At 27.7% G+C, this 21,591-nt stretch overlaps 3 protein-coding genes across 8 annotated transcripts; 1 reads left to right on the top strand and 2 right to left on the bottom strand.

Annotated features, from left to right (window-relative positions):
* Window positions 1-1,477: 1,477 nt before the first annotated feature.
* Window positions 1,478-10,317, bottom strand: LOC126835390 (ATP-dependent RNA helicase me31b). 2 transcript variants are annotated; one of them, XM_050567945.1, is made up of 11 exons: window positions 10,142-10,317; window positions 8,577-8,988; window positions 8,414-8,492; window positions 8,118-8,352; window positions 7,902-8,045; window positions 5,457-5,551; window positions 5,014-5,136; window positions 4,814-4,942; window positions 3,707-3,887; window positions 3,436-3,647; window positions 1,478-2,977 (listed from the first exon to the last, which is right to left on the bottom strand). In XM_050567945.1, exons 2-11 carry the CDS (start codon window positions 8,645-8,647, stop codon window positions 2,903-2,905), a joined length of 1,344 nt encoding a protein of 447 aa, XP_050423902.1. In that variant the 5' UTR covers window positions 8,648-8,988; window positions 10,142-10,317; the 3' UTR covers window positions 1,478-2,902. The 2 variants fall into 2 exon arrangements, with proteins under 2 accessions (XP_050423902.1, XP_050423903.1); XM_050567946.1 differs by having other exon boundaries at window positions 8,414-8,489.
* A 1,369-nt stretch (window positions 10,318-11,686) lies between these two features.
* Window positions 11,687-18,497, top strand: LOC126835386 (TBC1 domain family member 23). Its single transcript, XM_050567938.1, has 12 exons — window positions 11,687-11,970; window positions 12,041-12,255; window positions 12,318-12,640; window positions 13,072-13,196; window positions 13,662-13,812; window positions 14,362-14,568; window positions 14,636-14,852; window positions 14,916-15,063; window positions 15,307-15,479; window positions 15,623-15,737; window positions 17,724-17,900; window positions 17,964-18,497. Exons 1-12 carry the CDS (start codon window positions 11,945-11,947, stop codon window positions 18,043-18,045), a joined length of 1,959 nt encoding a protein of 652 aa, XP_050423895.1. The 5' UTR covers window positions 11,687-11,944; the 3' UTR covers window positions 18,046-18,497.
* Window positions 18,498-18,644: 147 nt separating this feature from the next.
* Window positions 18,645-21,442, bottom strand: LOC126835393 (protein FAM177A1-like). Of its 5 annotated transcripts, XM_050567950.1 has the most exons (5): window positions 20,963-21,136; window positions 20,831-20,900; window positions 20,625-20,774; window positions 20,386-20,544; window positions 18,645-19,635 (listed from the first exon to the last, which is right to left on the bottom strand). In XM_050567950.1, the coding sequence occupies exons 2-5, from the start codon at window positions 20,849-20,851 to the stop codon at window positions 19,546-19,548; spliced, it is 420 nt and encodes a 139-aa protein (XP_050423907.1). In that variant the 5' UTR covers window positions 20,852-20,900; window positions 20,963-21,136; the 3' UTR covers window positions 18,645-19,545. The 5 variants fall into 5 exon arrangements, with proteins under 5 accessions (XP_050423907.1, XP_050423911.1, XP_050423910.1 ...); XM_050567954.1 differs by lacking the exons at window positions 20,831-20,900; window positions 20,963-21,136 and adding an exon at window positions 21,293-21,442 and having other exon boundaries at window positions 18,646-19,635; XM_050567953.1 differs by lacking the exons at window positions 20,831-20,900; window positions 20,963-21,136 and adding an exon at window positions 21,151-21,272 and having other exon boundaries at window positions 18,646-19,635.
* Between the last annotated feature and the right edge of the window lie 149 nt (window positions 21,443-21,591).

The raw sequence follows: 21,591 nt of genomic DNA, 5'->3' as shown, positions 1-21,591 counted from the left end.
TTTTATATACATATTAGTTAATATGTAATATATAGTATTTGAACAATTTAACATATTATCGTAGATTAATTAAAAAAATGTATTTTATAACACCATACATATATGTACAAATTTACAATTTTAAAGAAAAGTGCATTTTTAAAGTTTTTTTTTGCGCTTTCTAGCTGTCAAGTATTAACTATATATTTACTTACCGCGACTTCGCAAGATAAAATGAGAAGCCTTAATATCATGTTAGTAATTCACACATTAGGATTAAACCACCAATATTATATAAATATTTTACTACATATTGGGATCCTTAATTCTTTTTTTTTATATAAAATATATACTTGTACTTAACCGATTCGGGGTAATTTCATTTTTTCAAAACCGTCCGTGTAAATAAAATACTTTGTCATCAGTGAAGTCGGACATCGATATTACTAACCACGTGCTAATTGTTTACGTATTGTTGAGTGAAGTTAACCTAAGATTTGTGTATAATCATTTATTCAGGAAATATGGGTATTTTGAAAATTATTTTTTTTGTATACTTGTAGGTATATTTTACTATTTTATTCAAATACCTTTAAAACTTCTTACTGAAATTTATTATCTTCATCTCATATACCTACGTCAAATAAACACGGACTTCGTTTTTCCAAATGGAAACATATTTTTTTTAGCTCCTAAATATGTAGACCGAAGGCTGAACACGTCCGGGGACCCGGAAAGAAAATCGTCTCTAACGATATTTTTTCGACCTGGGTAAGTGAGAACGGTCATGTTTAAAACTCAAGAGATAATTGTTTTCTAGAACCAGGATACGTCCCGGGCTAGTAGGAATAAACCTTTAAAGATCAATAAATGGTTTAGGCATGTCGAAAAAACAAAATAATAAACTAAGAGGTTGAATTTCATTATTGTTCGTAAAATGAACTAAGCCTGTCCTCGACATCAGTCTACTGGCGTTTTGTTGACTAGTGTCAAGTTTACCAACAACATCCGATACAGTACAGGCCAGTAACCAGCAATAACTAATTGTTGTTCAAATACAACCTTTTACACGAGACGGTAGTGAAAATATATACTTCTACAAGTTAATCAAATATTGATTTTAATTATAACGTTTTTATGAACTCACAATCTTGTTTAACCCTTCACTGTATGATTTTTTTTAAACATATGCTATATATGTACTTAATACTACTTAAAAAAATAGAAATACATTTTTTTTTAGTTTTGGTTTCATGGAAAACGCTAATTAAAGAATTTGGAACATTGTGCATACAAAGATGTATAGCATGAGCAGATATAAACAATAAATACAACCGTTCCATATATGGAACATTGTGCAGTGAAGGGTTAAAAGATTTGTTCTCTGTTAAAATTTGTGAGAAGATTGATAGTCGGTGACCGAGAGGCTCGACTATAGAACCGGCGGCTGCTTGCTGAAAAGCAAAATATAATTAGTGAAAAATAAAATAAACACAAAAATGGTTGAAAGTTAAGTTTATTAATTTAGATGTGACACAGTTAAACAATTTTTTTCCAACTAAGTTTACATAAAACTTTCAGCTTTGATACTATGACATTAGGGGATACATGGTGAACTTTAATAAATACATGTAGAAGTAATAAAATAACGTGTCATACATTAATTAAAAGGGTAACAGGATGGTAATTAACACAAATAATTTATTTACTAAGATTTAGATAAGAGACAAAACAAAATATTTATAATTATATATTATATACTTTAGCTTTTCTATCGATTTTTTAATTCTACTACGATAAATCTGTAGTACACAAATATAACAAACAATTTATGAGAACTAACAGCCTTATGTGTTCCATTTTGCATGAAAAATTAACTTTCAACCTGTTTTTTTTTAATTTTTTTTTTTTGAGCCAATGCTAATTCCAGAGATGTAGAAGCAAAGTCGCTGTTAATTTTTGAAGAAAAAAGTAAAAGTGTACCAAATTTTGTATAATTAATTAAGTATTGTGTCAAATTGGAAAACAATTATAATTTGTTTAGATTTAAAAACAAATTTGGTACTTTTTTAAATTTTATTTTAAACAAAAATTATTTACTATTTATATTTCCCCCCAAATATAATTTGACTTTCAGCCCTGACCTCCCAAGTCAAATCATATTAATAATTAATATTTTTAAGTTAATGAGTCAAAAAACAATTTGAAAAAAAAAAAAATATATTATAAAAAATGTATAATGAAATCCGTCCACATGTTAAAGAAATATCAAAGAAGAATAAAAATTTATATGGCGAAAAGACAAACGGGCTGAGATGAATGTCTTCACAAACCAACAAACGAGAATGAAATTTGGACGGGTTCCGGCTCTCTTTGATCGTTGATACTGCAACTGAGGACGCCGTATCCTCAATTCACAATTTGGATCAATTTGTTATAGTAGCACATGTAATAGGAGATCTTTGAGCTGTTATTTACAGCTTTCACTCATTTTTTATTTTATTTTAAAACATAATAAATAATATATCTTATATACAGTTTATATCTTATAAAAAGGGATTTGTTTTTGTTTAAATAATTATATACATATTATACTATACCAATGAGGAAAAGACATGTGCCACTCGCAGAAAGGCTTGATCCAAGAACTTTGTACCCATACTACGAATGCTATAAACGTTCTTTATTTTCAATTCGAATTTTTTAAAAAAGGGGGAAAAAGAAAAGGAGAATTTGTAATTGTTGTTTAAGAAATAAAAAATAAAAATGTAATGTAAAATACAAATTTTTTAAATCAAATTTTTCTTTATAGTGATTGAAAAATAAAGTTTTAATCTTGGGGAGTTTTAGTCTTATACAGTTAAGTATATAGGGTTGATTTTAATAGTTACAATTATATACAATAGGCAGGATAGAAGATTTTTTATTTACTAAGGTCCATTTCCTCACTGATCTCCTGATCATCTGGTCGAGCAACATACAGTTTTGGATCAATTACCTGAAAAAAGTAGCATTTTTAGAAATTAGTTTGAATTTTGAAATGATTTAGTAGTATCTGTGCAAATCCAGGATTCAAACAAAACTTATCAATTTTCAGTAAATTTACAGCATACTTTTTTTTTTTAAATAAAATAAAATCTACAGTATAATATAGCATTCGCCGAGAGAAGCATCATACACGCAGGCGAATGGACTTCAGAAGAAAAAAGTAAAAATTGGCTATTTACAAATGCTTATTCTAGTACCAGAGAAATTGAAGTCCAATCCCTGTCGCAGATGTCTTCCTCTTTAAAATAAAAATTATTTTTAAGCAAAAATTAAATTCATCTAGGCCCTTTTAAGAAAAATCCACAAATAGTTAAATAGCCCAATATTAAATTAGTTCATTAGGAATTTATAAAATGAGCTGTTAGAAAGTTTACATATAACTTTATTTCATATAAATAAATAACTTACCTTAGGTATAGGTTTGATCTCTGTGCCCAATTCTTGTTCAATACGGTGAAGGGCAAATCGATCATCATATGTGATAAGATTGATAGCTATTCCAAGATGTCCGAATCGACCTGATCTACCAATACGATGTAGATATGTTTCAGCCATCTTGGGGAAATCAAAGTTTATGACAACATTAACAGCTTGCACATCAATACCTCTAGTAAAGAGATCTAAAATACAAAAATCAATTAATATGTTTATATATATTTCAACATTTATTTTTATTTACCAGAACAAACAAGATTTCGGCATGACCCTTTTCTGAAATCATGGAACACTCGATTACGATGAGCTTGAGCCATTTTCGCATGAATATAATAACAACAATAGCCGAGATCAGTTATTTTCTTAGCAAGTAATTCTACACGTTGAGTCGAGTTGCAGAAGATTATACTTTGGTTAATTTGCAACTAAAAACAAAAAAAGTATAAAGCTATAAGCATAATTTCATAAAAAATGTTTGATAAAATAAGGGTATTAGATTTATTTCTATACGCTTATTCAGCATCTTAAGGGGAACGGAAAGCGCTATTTATTAAGGGGCAAAGGATAGGCAATATTTAACAAAAGTTGATCTAATAGCCATTTATCATATGTATTAGAAAAACTATAAAAAAGTAAAAATAAAAATGCTTATAAATATTTTTTGAAAACATAAATAAAAACTCGGTCTTTTAGTTCCCATAAAGAAGATGTTAAACTATATAACAAAAAAAAAGTACTGAAATCGGTTCGGTACACTTCAGAAAGTGACTAGAGTTGTAAAATATTGACGCTGTCCGTTCCCCTTAACTAACTACTTGTGTCACACAATTTGCTACAGTAAAAAAAAATTTTTTTTCACAAAATATTTAATAATTTTAAGTGATCATACTTAAAAATTGTAAGTGGTTTATTGAAATTCCACTCTTTGCAGAATTCATACATAATAATGTAATCGATTATAAATAGCCCACCAAGTTTAATTTGAGTTCTGGACATCGATACAAGATTGGCGCTAGAAGTATTATTTTCATTGAAAACGATACTGCTAGGGGATATACATGATGGGCCTGTATCAAGATCCAGAACTGAAAATTGGTGGCCAATTTATAGTATTTATAACAAATGATAATATATAATGAATCAAAAAGGTATAATGTAAGACACATTATAATTAAGTGTTGTTGTTTTATCCAACTCTTTCTACTTATAGTACAAAAATAAATCGTATGGTTTTGTTTAAAATATTAATTAAAAAAGCACTAAACAATAGTGCCTTTAGGAGTAAATATCTATTTTTAGTGGGTAAATTTAGTATTATACACGTATGACATCTTACTTATAAAATACATACCTTTGAGAATAAAGTATTTAAACAATGAACTTTTTGTTTTTCTTGTACAAATGCGTAATATTGGGTAACACCCTTTAAGGTTAACTCTTCCATTAAGTTTATTTCATATGGACTTCGTAAATGTTTATCCTGAAAGGAATAAGAATTATTAATTTTTAATATTCAGTTGTATTAAATTAATTTATTAGTTTCCATTATACCATGAACTGTTTAACAGTCAAAGGGAATGTAGCAGAGTAAAGAAGAATTTGTCTCTCTGGAGGTAACCTTGAAATTATATGATCCAACATACCCTTGAAATCTTGAGACAAAAGTTTGTCAGCCTAAAATATAAAGTAAAGTGTAAAGAAGCTAGTTTAAAAAAATTGTTCTATGATCATCATCATGTTAGCTTAATGGGTCATGAAGGCCCAACACTGCCATCATGAAATGGTTTCTTGACAAATTCGCTATCCGAGACAGGTCGTTAGTTTGTCACCGGAGAGGGGGATGGCGGCTCCTTTTCCACCGGACAATTGCTTGCCCAGAAAACGAAGCCACCTGTAACTGAGTATCGAACAAGCGACAGTGAGCGCTAACACACTGCTGCCTTACCCACTCAGCCACTCCTCCTCTTGTTCTATCAATAATTCAAAATACCTACCTCATCTAAAACTAGAATCCGACATTGATCAACTTTAGCTATGCTTTTGTCAAGGAGATCTAATATCCTCCCAGGAGTTGCAATGATCACATGCACTGTAAATTTAAAAAATACTTTATTTAGATATTGAATAGAGAATTTAAAATTCTTAGTTGAGTACTGTGGTTAAGGTACAAATAATATTATGTCTTATTTTTATCTTAACACTGGAAACACCTTTTCGTTTGTCTTTTTGTCTTATACCTATTTGACATCAGCCACTTGGCCGTCAACCATTCAAGAGTGTATTTTTTGACCCAGGGTTGGCAAGTTTTATATGTATAGTACACCTATATTTGAAACATCATTGATGCATAAAATTACAAAATACAAGTACACTTAAAAAATACCGTTTTATAGCAATCATTTTTTATAGATCACCATAGGCGTACGCAGACATTTGGTCTGGGGCGTGCTCTTAAGTAAATGGGCACTTTTAATAAGTACAATAAGAAAAAAACGGAAGAATATTGCAAACATTTTCCTAAAAAAATCAATAAATAACCAAAAGAAAAAATCAAACTATTACGTACACCTTATTTTTTCTTATTTGATCGATTTGTATTTTTTAATTTCTATCATAACTTTTAAAATGAATAAAAATAAAAATTGAGATGCAAATATTTACTACAAACTGAACTATTATTTCAAAAAATAAATGCTAAATGATTCGAAAGTGCAAGCTGAAATACAAGCAAGAGACAAGGGCCATAGGTGCTATTATGGTAAACTAGTTATCAAAATTAAGTTGTTATCAAATTGCATGTACAATGTATAATCAAATGCAATATCCCGGTAGGTTAACATTAACATAGGAATGACTAAGGTAAAGGTGGGAAGACCAGATCAAGAACCACATATTATTAATGTTACTGCATCAGATAAGTGTTTCGACTATAGATTGAGAGATGATATTTATATATATATATATATATATATATATATATATATAAGTTTTGCATATAGACCTGTTAATGTATGTAAGTAAGATTTACAGATTATTTGTATATTGTTCTAAAAAATAGATCAATTAGAGCACATTAAGTCAATTCAATCTAAAACAATACAATATAAATCCAAATCAAGTTTTTAAAAACTCTAACATATTCATTGCTCTCAGAAAGATAAGCTCACTCATATAAAATTTAATGAAGGGGAATCCAAAATAATAACATCATAGAGCCCATTTTATCTAATTAAAAACAATTAAAACTAGATGATTTTTAAAAATCTTATTTTACACTGTAATGTATAATAATATCAATTTAGTAAAAGAGCTAAACCAAATTTGAAGTCTTAACAATATTATTTTTAGTAGTGGTTTTGAATAATAGTATCATGACCTTTATTTAGATTATTCATATCAAATTATTATTTAGGTTTAAAGAAATCAATTGCAAGGAGGACAAATGTCTAATTTTTGTTTTTATAAAATGAATAACTTTTTAACACTAAAACCTTTTCACTATACCTTACACATACAATAAATAATAATAAAAAAACACATATCAAAATTAATACCTCCTCAGCTTAGAAATTAAGCTAATAATAAACATGTAATACAAATACCACAAGTATTCACTTGTAATTTTTATAAAAATGTAAGTTAAATTGTAAAAAATTAATTTCACTAACAGAAATAATGTCTTGTTTTTATTTATCTGATGTTACATAGACAATTTAAAGTTCAGTTTGAATGATGTCCTTAGAATTGATCCGTAAATTATACAGTATTTAAGAAAAACCAAATGTTAACAGTGGGTTTGATTGTTTCCACCATTACTGCACGGTCATTATGTGCCGTAAGATAATTCTGTGAAGTGGTATGATTTTGAAAAAAAGTTTGAATTGATTCATAGCTTAATATTTCAAAAAAATTAAAACCAAAAAATAGTTCATTTAACTAAGTCTTCAACTATTATAGGTTAATTTCAATGAGAAACTTAATTATTAATCGGGAGGGGGATGTATTGCAGAAATCATGCTCTCAGAAAGGTTAACTCACTCATATAATTAGGTGAAGGGGAATCCAAAATAATATCATCACAGAGCCATTTTATGTATTTAATAACAGTTTAAGTTCAAGGATTTTAATATCTTAATTTACAATCATGATATTTATTAATTGTAAATAAGCAATAGTCCAACCAAAATTTGAGGTATTTAAGAAATTACATATAGAACAGTATCATCACATAGGATACAAAAATGATTCCATTATTTGTATTAATTTAATTTTTGATACTAAGATATAGGTTAATACGCTACTTGTTAGATATACCAATTTTATGTTTTTAAAATAGCATAGTCATTACTAGTTATAACATTAAAAGAGAAGTATAAAAAATATAAATATAATTTTGTAATTTACTATAAATATTTAGTTAAATTATATTTTAATAATACCTCTTTGGTAAATACGTAGAATGTCGTCTTTTAAATTTGTACCACCAGTGGTCACCATCACCCTTATATCCAAATGCTTTGCGAGTTCAATACATATTTGACTAGTTTGTAAAGCTAATTCTCTGGTTGGCACAATAACAAGAGCTACAAAAAATAACATAAAAGTTAACAAATACCAAACAAGGGATACTACAGTACCTAGCATGAATGAATTACCTTGAATAACATCTTTTTTGGGATCTACTTGTTCGAGAACAGGAATAGAGTAAGCTCCAGTTTTTCCTGTACCGTTTTTGGCTCTTGCCAATATATCTTTTCCAGAGAGAGCAATTGGTATACTTGCTTCTTGAATAGGACTTGGCTTTTCCCAACCTTTTTCAAATATACCCATTAATAGTTCTCGTTTTAAACAGAACTCTTCAAAATCATTTCCTTTGGTGGAAGTGACATCCTGAAATAGAATTAATTTTTGATCAAATGATAACATAAAAATGATTTATGATTTGTCTTACGCTAGTTCTAATTCGTTTATCTGGTGGTGGAAGTTTGAGCTTTGCCTTCCAACCTGCATCATCTATACCTTCAAAACTTCTGAAAAGTAGGAAAAATTAAAATATAAATATACATATTATGTTAAAAAAATATTTAATTAACAACTAAAAATTAAGTACTCACATTCTATTCACTTGTTTACTGGGCATATTGAGGTTGCTAATCCCAGAATTATTATGGTTTGTAGCGAGCATCTATACTTATTCAAGGTTCAAAGGAACCAATGAAACGAACGAAAAACAACTCTTAGATTTTTTTTTATGTATAGTTAGATATAAAATTGATAATCACTTATCAACACTAAAACGTGTTTACTTATGACTTAACTATTTACAATGAATAAAAAAAATAACAAACATTTAGTAAAAATACCATGAAGTATTCACTTGCTGTCTTAATAAAAATGTTAGTTAAATTATAGAAAATTATTTCACTTATGAAAATAATGTCTTTTTTTTTTAAATTTATCAAATAAATCTTTGATCACTATAAAAAAAAAAAAAATGATTTTAAGTTTATTTCAACTTCTTTTAACCTGAAAAAAAATTGAACATATTATAATATAATAATTTTAATCATAATAATAAACAAAACATAAATATACTATTTCAATATATTTTTAATGAATCTAAATTTAACCTATACCACATGGGAACAAAAAATATCATAGATCCAACGGGTTTTACCCCTAATAAATTTTGCCAGCAAATACTACAGCAATACAATACAAATATTGTTTAACTTAATTCTTGGTAAAATATGTTAAATTGATTTAACAATGTACTAATAGTGTATGTCATTGCCTATAATCAGTTTAACATCCAACACACCCATTTGTAATAATAGACAGTCAAAATCTAGTGTAGATCAAGTATAGAAATTTAATAAATTTTAGGATTTTTCACTATTTTGGAAATAATTAAGTAATTAAAACGAATAAACATGTTTTTTTAAATTAACTATGTTGTTATAAAATATTATAATTGTTTTTAACTTCTTGAAAGAAAATTTTAACAACACATTTAACGAAAAACCTTGCATATATTAAGCAGCTCTCAATGTTTGGGATTCATGACTATAAATAGAATATGTACACAAACGATGTAAAACTGGGTTTTGTAACCACATGATTGGCAATTTTTAGTATTATATTCAAATTCTATCCAAAAAATTCAATTTATCACCATTATATCGAAAATTATCATAAATATGAAAGCAATCAGCTGACATGGACAATAAGGTTAATTAAAACTCACTGGATAATCGAACAAAACGAAGGCACTTGACACGTTATAATGGAAAATATAGTTTTTATATATACATATATTAAAACGCTAAAGTCTAATAAACAACTACGAAAAAGTTTTGGGTCATGACCAGGAAGTAGCACACCGCGTTTAGCACGAATTTAGTTCCCAGCGTTTCAACACAGACCTTGCCAGTTCGCACGATCCGCGTAATTCAAGCAAGAACAACCGAGAAGCAAAAATCTTTGCTCAGATTCTAAAAACTCGAAATGACAGCATATAAACATTTATGAAGACACAATACGCGAAGACCGCAATTTCACAAAGCGTTCGGCGATTAAATTGCCGTTAACAAAATGGCGGCGTAGGCTCAGGTGCGCGCAGTGTGGTTTAATAAGTCGATCGGTATCGTCAATCTAGTACTCTGTTTAATATGCTTACCAAATCCAACGGCGAACCGTCCACGGCGCTTTTCTTGCTAAGTCTGTCTACCTGTCGGACGTCGTTCGCAATCGTATTCGTGTTGTAAACAGGAAAAATAACATCTAGTCGCACAATCAACAGAAAAATGACGTCGTCGGTCGTGTACCGTAGCGTAGTCGGTAAAAGTAATATAACAAAAACGATCATTTCATCCCGGTGCCCCTCTAGCTCCTCCTCTACGTCCACTCCCCACTCAGTGCTCTCGCTAGATATTTCCACATTGGACCACTGTGACTGGCACGCTTACGCGATGTACAGCTATACAGTGTGACCAACATCGGTGGATCAGCCCGAGTTTTGAAATTTTGGCGGGTGTCCTGTATCGGTTGCAACTAGTAATTATTTAATAATGATACAGTCATTAAAAAATAAATATGTTCATAGACTACATACTGGTCTCAACTATTGTTACGGTATAAATTATATAACGCATGGACAATAATTTTCCATATGGATATTCAACTTCTACTAGTTTAAATAGTATAGTAAATATGTAAGTATACAAAAGAGTTGGAGGCCCTTGTAGATAAGTGCATTGTAAATTGTTATAATATGTATAATACATTTTTAGAAAAAAAATAATCATAAATTTTGCACCAGGCCAGGATCGAAGCTAGATATTCCGCTGGCCGCTAGGCAGCTGTGTCCACTAAACTCTACCTATAAGTATTATTATAGTTGCCAACTATGGCTCGTATTCCCGCACTTCTTAAGGTGTTGCTAACAATTTTGATATTCTAAAATCTAAACTATTAAGTAAAAATTATTGATGACGTATTTTGTCTTCTTTTTGGATGGAACCTATTTAAGTTTTTATCGTATAAGGAGCTTAAAAATAGTTAGGTACCTATACAGAATAATTTTCTTTAATTTTCAATGTTACTTATTTATGTATATTGACTCCCCTATCTGAACGTTAATTTAGCAACAGGAACTCTACAATATGCGAATTTTACAATGTTCTTTTTTTTTAATCGAGGGATGTCGAGACTCCAGACATGGAAGGACATCCACACCTCCCCACCAAAATACTTCAATGATCTTTACCCCAATAACAATGCGTATTAACAAATTTAACCAAAAAATTGTCTTGTATAGTGTTTATACAGTAAACAGGAGCACAACAATTTAAATTTCATCATTGAAGAGTTATTACTCTTCCACCTCAGGACTCGGCATAAACCATTGTTGAGCTTATAATATGAAGTGACTATACATTATAAAATATATGTTTATATCGCTAAATCATATTAAAACACAAATTATCTTCAAGTCATTCCTCGATATTCGATAATTATAAGTTATTAGAACAACATCCATTTGTCATGATCACGATCGCTGGCGCTTACCTTGAAAACTTCCACATAGTAGCTTATTCACTGATGCCAACACGGTTCAACGGGCTGATAAAGGCTTATCATATTTTTTATTATTATTACAGCGATAAAATAATATATTAGATAACGTCTCTACTCTCTATAGTCTATAATGAATAATCTGTACTAACTACTACTCAGTACTTAGTATTTAATGATTTACTAGTCAACATTTAACATTATAATGTATAGTATTAACTTATTTTTTTATGGATTACTGTGTACGGTTACTTAAAAATGTATGACTATTTATTTATGACATTATTGAACTATAATGTTAAAAATGACTTAAGAAATTCAGTAATGAAAATGTAAATACTGTTAACTAAATGTTTTTAAAACAGCATATTTTGGAAGTGTAAAAAGTGATACATATCCATTTATAATGTCAGAAGAAGAAGATGACCAATGGTAAACACTTTTATTACTTATTTTTAAAGCAAACTTCACTTTTAAATTGGCTGTGACTTCTTATGTTTAGGATGAAAGATTTGGAAAAAGCATTGGGGGATGAGCAAGATTTATCTCCAGTCAGTAATGAATCAGTGAATTTCAGTGCAATTGAAAATGAATGTAGGGGACAAGTATGGCGACAACTTTTTATGCGTGATGATGATACTATTCAATTGTTATTAGATGAAAAACCAGTTATAAAAAATGTTGAACAACTAGAGAATGATAGTCAAATGTTAATTGGTAAGTGGAAGTTTTTATATACTAATAAATTATTTTCTTAACTTCTATTTGCATATTTACAGCTTCATTAGAAATTGAAGATGAAGAAGAAAAATTAAATCTTTTATCTGATACTGTAGCTATATTACTAACAATTTGTAAAGTAAATAATGAAGACACTTATGATCCAAGCAAAAAATGGCCATCGCTCTTACGACCAATTGTATCATTAAAATTACCTCGAATTGATACCTATATAATGTTTCGATCAATTGATGCTGAATATTTAGCTAAACATCAGGACTGTTATCATTTGTTAAGAATTTTGTTGTTGTACCATGATCCAGAATTATGTAACTTACTAGACTCCCTAAAGTTAGGACCAGAACATTATAGTGAAGTATGGGTAAGTATATTAAATGCAGCTAAATACATTTCCTTAGGTATAATTTGTTTCAAATGTATTATATCAAAATATGTTCTTTCACTTGGCTTTATAAAACTCTGTCTATATTTTACAAAATATAATAATATTAACATTAATCATTTTACACATAATACATGTAATGTTACATTTTTAGTAATAGGTGGTAATTTGCTGTGGAATTTAATATATACATATTTTATGAGTTTAGATAAAAAAACATTAGTAGAGAATGAAAATAAAGACAGCCATCCATCATAAGTTAGGAGATAAGATTTTAGATATTTTAGATATTTTTACCGACTTTAACAAGATAACAATTTGTATTTTAAATTAAACTAACACATTCATACAGAATAATGTAGTGCTTATTTTAATTTCTATAATACATTTTCTGAAATTATATTTCTTAGGTGCAGACACTTTTTGCAGAAGTGTGTTCCTTAGATATCATATCAGCTATTTGGGATTTATATTTTGCTAAAAAAGATAGATATTTCATATTCTTTTTGGCTCTTGTCTTTATCATTAATGCCAGGTATTCATTTATTTTTTATTAAAAATACATAATAATTTTATTTTATAATTAGTTGCAGCTTATTGTATAGTGTGAAGCAAAGGATTAGTATGTTTCTAGGAAACTATAAGTTGTTAATTTTCAATTATTAATTCGTTATGACTTATTTCATATCAGTTATTCATGTTTTAATAGTATATACATATATTCAAATTTTTAAGTTATCCTTGTATTATAAATATTTAACAGATCAGCTCTTGTAAACCAGGAATAGAATAAATGTTATTAACATTTTTAGTATCCTGTGGTTTAAAAAAAATTGCTGTTAGCATTATCAGTTAGGTATTCAAGCTATTAATTTAAGGACCATAAATGGTATACTGAATACCTATACTCACAAGCTGCAACTAACTAGAAAACATTATACTTTGTAATAATTTGATGTATGTATTATAATAATATAATATATGTATGATTCATTTTTAGGGACCATGTATTCTCGTTAAAACATCAGCCAAAAACTCAGTTAATTGAATTACTTAAAAATTTACCGTCACAATTATGTATAGAAGATATAAATGACTTTTGGTCATTAGCTGAGTATTATGATTCAAAAACTCCGTCATCTTTCAAAAAAGTAACAATTTTTATTACATATTCTTCATTTTCTGCTCATTATTTACGATTATGTTGTGGGTAACCAAAACTTTTACCTAATTCATAACATCTATTCAAAATTGTATACAAAAATATGATTTTGTTATTTATTTATTTATGTCTGGTCAATTCATATGGTTCATAATACATATTTTTCCAATTTAAATTGCTAACTATTTCAAATTGTCCATTATAATTTTTTCCAACAATTACTGTCCTATTTAGCCTTATATTTTATATTTTTAAGTTACTAGTTTATAATTATACTACCTATTAGAGTTGCTGGAAACTTTTTTTTTTATATTTATTTTTATGATAGCATTTGTATTCAACTTTTACTTTCATGATAGTAGTAATAGTATATTAATATACAATTGTTAGTTTTTGACATAATATTATTCTATATAATAATATACATAATAATATTACTAATACTTATTTATTAGTATATAAAAGTTTAGTTGTTGCTTTTTTTGTTTTGTTTTTTAATACTATTTTTTATTATGTAACATTACATTTATTATTTTAGGACGTTGCTGGGTATATATTTAATCCCAAGCTGAAGAATAATGAAATTTCACAAATGTTGTGCCTTCCAATAAGTGTAACAGAATTATTGTCTCATATCAATAAATCAGTTACTAATAGCCTGAAATTTTTTGTAATGGATTGTCGACCAGCAGAACAATATAATGTTGGCCATTTACCTATAGCTTTTCCTCTCGATAGTACATTGGTACAATTATTTTCCTATTTATATTAAAACATGTAGTACAAATGTGTTTATGTTTATATGGTCTTAGCTCTTAGAAGACCCAACATCATTTTGGACAGCTGTTGAGGGGTTATTGTCATGTCAAAAGCAAAGTTTTGCTGAAGGTCGATCAGGAGGGGGCGAACATTGGTGCTTTGCTGGCTGTGAAAGTGGTTTAGATGCTAATCAAAACACCCATATGGTTGTTTCAGCATTTTTACAGAAACATTCTTTATATGTTTCTATGTTAATTGGTGGTTATCAAGGTATTATTGTATTTCCCTTTAATGCTGTATAATATATGTCATCAATTTATTTGTATTTTTAAGCACTTCATGAGTATTTTGAGCAAAATGATATTGATGGGTTAAGTGATCATAACCACAATAAGTGTTTACAATGTTTACACAGCTCAAATCAAGTTAAAGACCGACCTTCACAAACTAACGTGACTAATGAATTATTTTCCAAACTAAGGTAATTATACTTTATAAAAATTGAATATGTACTATGTAGACACAATACTAAAAATGTGGTGATTGCACATTTCTTAATATTAGATTCTATAAGCTATAGAGTTTTTTAGTTGCATGTCATAGTAATCAATAATACAACTAATTTTACATTTGTATCAATTTTAATTTTTCTAATCAAGTTATTTAATTAAAAATATATGTATATCATATCTTAAATTACATTTATTAAAGAATCTTTTTATAGTGGGGCTATGCGATCTAAGTCGTTTGAAGTTAGAGGAAAACTAATGGATTTATTATCAAGTAATACTTCAAGTACCAAAAATGAAAAAATTAATAATGAAAAAACCAAAATGTATCGAAACATGGCACCTGTTTTTTCTATTGATGAAGATGATAATATTCAAGACTCTGATGGTATTTTTATTTAAATGTATTATATATTATAATAAACATGCTGACTTAATAATCGATTGACTAGAAAATATTGCTTTCATAAAATGAGAGTGAAAATATGACTAATACAGTTGGTGTCTAATACAGTATATATTATGTTTTAGATGAATTAAATGATACATCTAACAACACTAGTTTGTCAGAATTACTAAACAAATCAAATATAGTTGCATCATTTGACTGTCACCATATTAGAAATGAAGGAAAATTAATACCAGGGTAATTAAACAAAGTATATTATATACATAATAATATGATATATATCAATAAAGCGGAACACACAAATCTAGATTTTCACATAATATGTGAATTCTATTAAAATGTTTTGTCCGTTTTTTTAGTTATGTAAAAAACATAAGAACACTAAATATAAATAAAATGTATAGATATGTATTTAAGTAAAATATATTTGATTTATGGGGAAAAAAAAGATTAAAAGCTTCAAGATTTTGAATAGGTTGATATAAATAATTAAAAAAATATTAATTTTTTAATTATATTTTTCATTAAATTCTTTTTACTTTGTTACATATATGTGCATTGTATTTATAAGAGTTTTAAGTGGCTAAACAACAGATTTTTTGTTTGAAAAAACAGATTCTAGTGTTCTTATTAGTTTAACATAGTACAGTAGTTCAAAATATCCTGTGATACACTTGGTAGTTGAAATATAAATTAAAGTGTTAAAGTATTAGGATTTCACAGTACTTTTTAGAGGTAATGTACATATTGTATATAATAAAATTATCATACATACACAGATCATTTTATCGTGAATCACTCAATATCTCATAGGATTTAAAAAAAATTCATTTTTTTTTCCATCATTTTTTTATACAATGTGATGTCAATTTTTTTTTTGTTTCTTAAAAAAATTGTGAAAAATTGAGATCACGTGGTATAAAATTAATATAAAAAAAAAATTGTATTTCTTATTAAACCCTACTAAAATTATCATCGTGTGTAATAGTATTATTAAATATGAAAATAATATTACTTATACATGCTTACACCAGAAATAAAATTGTATACTTAATGGTTATTTAAAAAATTCCTTTTTAACCTTCACTAGCACGCGTGTATTAAAAAAAAAATGTTTATTACAAAATTTGTTTAATATACAAATGGTTATCCAAAAAAACTAAAAGAGTGTTAGTGTTTCCAAACTGCTTTATCTAGTGCATTGAAAATAAATAGGATTGTAGTTTAACTCATTAGCTATGATAGAGTGCTCTGTGAGCTCATTTGGAAAAGAATTCGCAGAATTATGATTTTGTTACTTCAAGAGACTGATAGTTGACTCTAGAATTCAAGCTTTCGGTTTTTATGTTTTTTATGTCTCTCACTCCCCTGCTCCACCAGTAGGTCAAAATGTTGAACCTTATACTCATAGCATATGATGATCTTCTACAAACAATCTGGATTTTCTTCCTTTTTTTCAGCCGTTTTTGCAAATATCCATGTGATGATTCATTCAGCTGAAAACCTGAAATCTGGAATCGACCATTAAACTACCTTTAGTAAAAAAAACTATAACTCTGTGAATTCTTTACCAAATTAGCTCATAGAGCACTCTATTGTTAGCTAATGAGCTGAACTACAACCTTACTTACTTTCAACATCCTAGATGCGATTACTTTTAATTAGTAACCCAGTTTTTCTGAATCGAAGGAATGCTTGTAATCCAATAATCCGACTGTTGGAATAATGGATTTTATTTGTAATCCTGGGTTGATTGATTACATATATTTTAAAGTTTCTATATATTAATTAATTTGATTCCATATCATACTCTTTATTCCTCTTCTTACGGTCAACGTCCATTAATCCTGCCAATCGGGGCTTAGATTTGGCAATTTTTGGCTTAGAGCTGACTACCGACTTAACGCTACCAAATAAGTTGGCCCCAGAGAGAGGTGCAGATGGCCATTTTTTCCCCTAGACAGTTGCCCGCCCGGAAGGACCAAACCGCCAGTGGCTAAGATTCGAACCGGGGACCGTGCGTTAATACATTGCCGCCTTATCTCACTCCGCCACGCGCCTGCATTCTCAATGAGGACACTGCTTATTTAAATGTTTACATTTATTTTGTTACTTTTATTAACTTGTAATATTATTAGTGATTACTTATTATTATTATTTTATTTTTATTCTACATGTATACTAGTTTAATATTACTAGTATTTAACTAAATAACTGTTTTAGAAAACTGTTGTTGACCAATAATCACATGGTAATAGTTGAAGTAGATACAAAGGATCCAAATAAAATTTGTTCCATAGTAAATCATTCCTTAGGAACTATCATGAACATTAAATGTCGCAAAAAAAGACCTGATTTAATAATTTTTGAATATGCAGATCCAAATCAAGAAATTGACAGGTTATTATTCAAGTTTCCCAATTTACCATTTATTTATTAACTAATAACCAAATTTTATTTTAGATTCCTAATACCACAATCACAAAAAGCCACAGACATCATTAGTAAGCAGATTTTGGATTTTATTGAAAGGAATGACAGCTGATAAATCTATAAGAAATTACTAAATAAGTCGAAGTCATTGCATACTTTTAATAAAGTTTTATACAATATTGAAAAAAATCATTATAAAAACAATATCTGTATTATAATTATTTAAAAAAATAATTTTACTTATATTTTAAAATACTTGATTCTATAAAAAAAAAAAAGTGTGTACAATGTATATTATTTTTTGTGTCAATGAACCATTATAATGTTTATTTATTTTAGTTGCTGGATGCAATGACTTATTTTTAATTTTAGTTATTTTTATTACTTAATAATGGAAACAATGTACAATAGTGATTTGTATTATAAGAAAACCCCTAAATTCTGTACATTAAGCTACAATCTAGCTGTTTACAACAATAATGACAATATTTTAGGTTTCCAATTGTAATTTGTTTGCTATATTATACCTCTATTATTTAATCTGAAAAGTGATAATTTATTTCTTATTCCACTCAAATATATAGTACTCATTTTAGTATAAAATCTTGTTAATTTTTTTTAAAATAAAACATTGATTATATTTTATAATTCTTCTATATTTTGTTTTATTTAACATTGTTTAAACTGCTTAATATAATACAATTAATATTATAATTTTTTTATTAAGTAATGACACTAAAAGTAGATACATAAAAAAAATTTCAGTACATTGACATTTCATTAAATTGACAGGGTAATACAACTTTTAGGGATTTAAATATTATAATTTAACATTAGTATACAATATCACTACAAAATATAACCCAAAATACATATTCTCATTTGAAATAGTGTATAAATCTATATAGCTGGTAGTTTGATAAGCTATCCAAATGTATGTTATAATGAGTGTACATTTTTAAATATTTAAGCCACTATTCAAAGAGTAAAATGTAATACTTTTTAACTTGTCCACGCAGGGTTTAGTAAAAAAAAAAAAAAAATACTGTATAAATTTGATCACATTAAAGAGCACAAAAAATATTAGTACTATAAATGAGCTTTTAAATTATTCTCACTACATGAATAATTAAAATGTAGTATTTAAGACATGATTGCTAGATTACTGACTTTTTCTATCTTGTCCATTTGCACACATCCCATTCATTTTATAATAACAAATTAGAACAATAATACTTCTTTTTCAAACTCTGGTAATGAAATATCCTGCACAGTATTATCTAGCGATCATGCCTGGTTATTTAATTATAGCGGTTGTCGACCATAAGATAGAAGGAGATTTAATCATGATTTAAGGTGTAATGTATTCCATTAAAATATTAAATAATGCCAGATTACATGTTAGTTAATTAACATTCAGTAATTTCCTTAACGCTCAAAATATAGTGTTCCTTTAAATGTATAGAATTTTCATGCAGCCCATTCAGCATAAATATTTAAAGACTTAATGCATTTTTAAATTTAATTATTATTAAATAAACTATAACATTTGGCAACAAATATTAAATGATTATTACAAGATGTCAATATGTAAATTAAAAGTACAATCATTTTAACATGGCTCTGTGTCTGTGACAAATTCTTGGGGTTGAGGATTCCATCCTTTCATATTTTCTTCATCTGAAATTCTTTCCGAGTTTAGCTACATGCAATAATAATAGTAAAAATTATTTAATAAAATTCAAATGTTTACTATTACATTTCTATAACTTATACAGTTTAAAAAAAAAGTTATATATTTAGGTTTACTAGTTTGTCGTTCAATATTTAACTATATGTTAGTTTATTTATTTATTTGTCCTAGTAGGCTTCTTTTCAGCACATATATATGATTCATAGAGCTGAAAAGTTGATTGTATAAAACAAAATGCATTTATCACAATTGTGACAGTGAAAAGTTATAACTTAATTTTAAACTTGCAGTGTTAATACAACGCTTGGATGTTAATATAAAATAGCAATACAAAACTCATCTTTACTAGAAGTATATACACAAGTTAGATTCAAGTTAAGGAATTAGAGATCAAAATTACAAAAATATCTTATTGTTGTAAAATAGGAAAATCAATTTTTTTAGTTTATAATAATCAAAATTCAAAGTTGGAACAGAAAATGGTCATACTACCTAATAATTTTAACATAATTTTTGCTAGGTATTTGTGACTATGGCAAGAGAAGAAAATAGCTCACTTTTTCCTTTTTTAAAATATGTTTAGCCTTTTTTTTTGTTTTTATTTGTCATTTTTAACAATTGTTATAAATATGTTAATATATATGTTTATACACAATGATGTTAAAGTACTAACAGTATTTCAACCCTAATTACTTATATGCGAATAAATTAATCTTAAATTTATTGTTGTTACTTAGTTGATAAATCATAAAATCATACCTCTTGTACAATATTATTATGGTAGTTAATTTCAAACTGGTATTTAGGTGTAGTGATACCAAAAAAGCATGCCAAAGATTCACCGAGGTAATCAATCTTATTTAATGCACTAGATGCAATATCTGTAGAACGTTTGAGCAACCGCGAAGACCATTTGTCCTACATATAAAATTTCAATTATTTTTTTTAATATTTAAAATACTTGTAGTTATAAATATTTTATATTAATGATAAATCACAGGTTCATTTAGTTCATGCCGCGGTTGTCCTCGTAATAAATCTATTTCATCAGCTGCTTCTGGCATACTCTCTACACATCCATCACTGAAGTATGTTTTATGTGGCTCAATTTGTATACTGATATTTTCCATGTCCACAAATAATTTTTCCTGCAACATTAGTAATGAGTATTTTATACCAAACTATATAAGTAAAAATGTAAAACCTTTAATAAGGGTGTAGACATTGTAAAGAGAAGTGAGTCAACATGTCTACAGACTAATGGCTGGACTGACCTTGTAAAAATATTTTAAGAAATCAATAAACACTACTTAAATTATTTAAAAATCGTGTATACTTATGAAATATCAAAGAACTATTTCAATAAATATATGTATAGTTGAAACCGCACAATTATACACGACGTCACGCAAACGGTGCTGAAACTTTTTAGTATGTACAATACATTACGTATCAAGTGTTAATAATATTTATATTAATATCATAATAATAAATTTAATTATGACTCTTATCTTAAAAACTAACATCAACACAATACTTGAAAGCTTTAAGCAATCGTATCGCAAGAAATAAAACAATTAAATATTGTTAATTGTTTTACTTAGGAGTTAGAGGAGTTAAGGCCTGGAGTACATCTAAAAATTAAAATTCACCTGTTGCCACTTGCCTGCAGTTGGCTTTTGATAACTAGATAGATAGTATGTTATAAGATGGGTCTATGCATGAGCATATAAATATTTAGTCATAGGTCCATGGTTGAAACCTTGATTAAATATATATATATGTATTTAATCGGTGGTTGAAATATACAGGTTATTGCACATCGTCTCGAATTGTTATCTTCAGAGATAAAATGACAGCGTAACGAAATATCAATTTTATTACTACTATATATATTTTACCGTGTACTTATATCACAGAATAGATATATATTATAGTTATGCAATTATACTTGAGTTTTGATGT

The sequence above is a fragment of the Adelges cooleyi genome, unplaced genomic scaffold (genome assembly GCF_023614345.1).
Source record: "Adelges cooleyi isolate 19-005CV unplaced genomic scaffold, UGA_ACOO_1.1 ACOO_flye_CR_arks_rails_tigmint_CR_PRNA_23, whole genome shotgun sequence".
NCBI classification, from domain to species: Eukaryota; Metazoa; Arthropoda; class Insecta; order Hemiptera; family Adelgidae; genus Adelges; species Adelges cooleyi.
The sequence above is the reverse complement of the archived record's forward strand: the minus strand, read 5'-3'. Positions and strand labels throughout refer to the sequence as shown.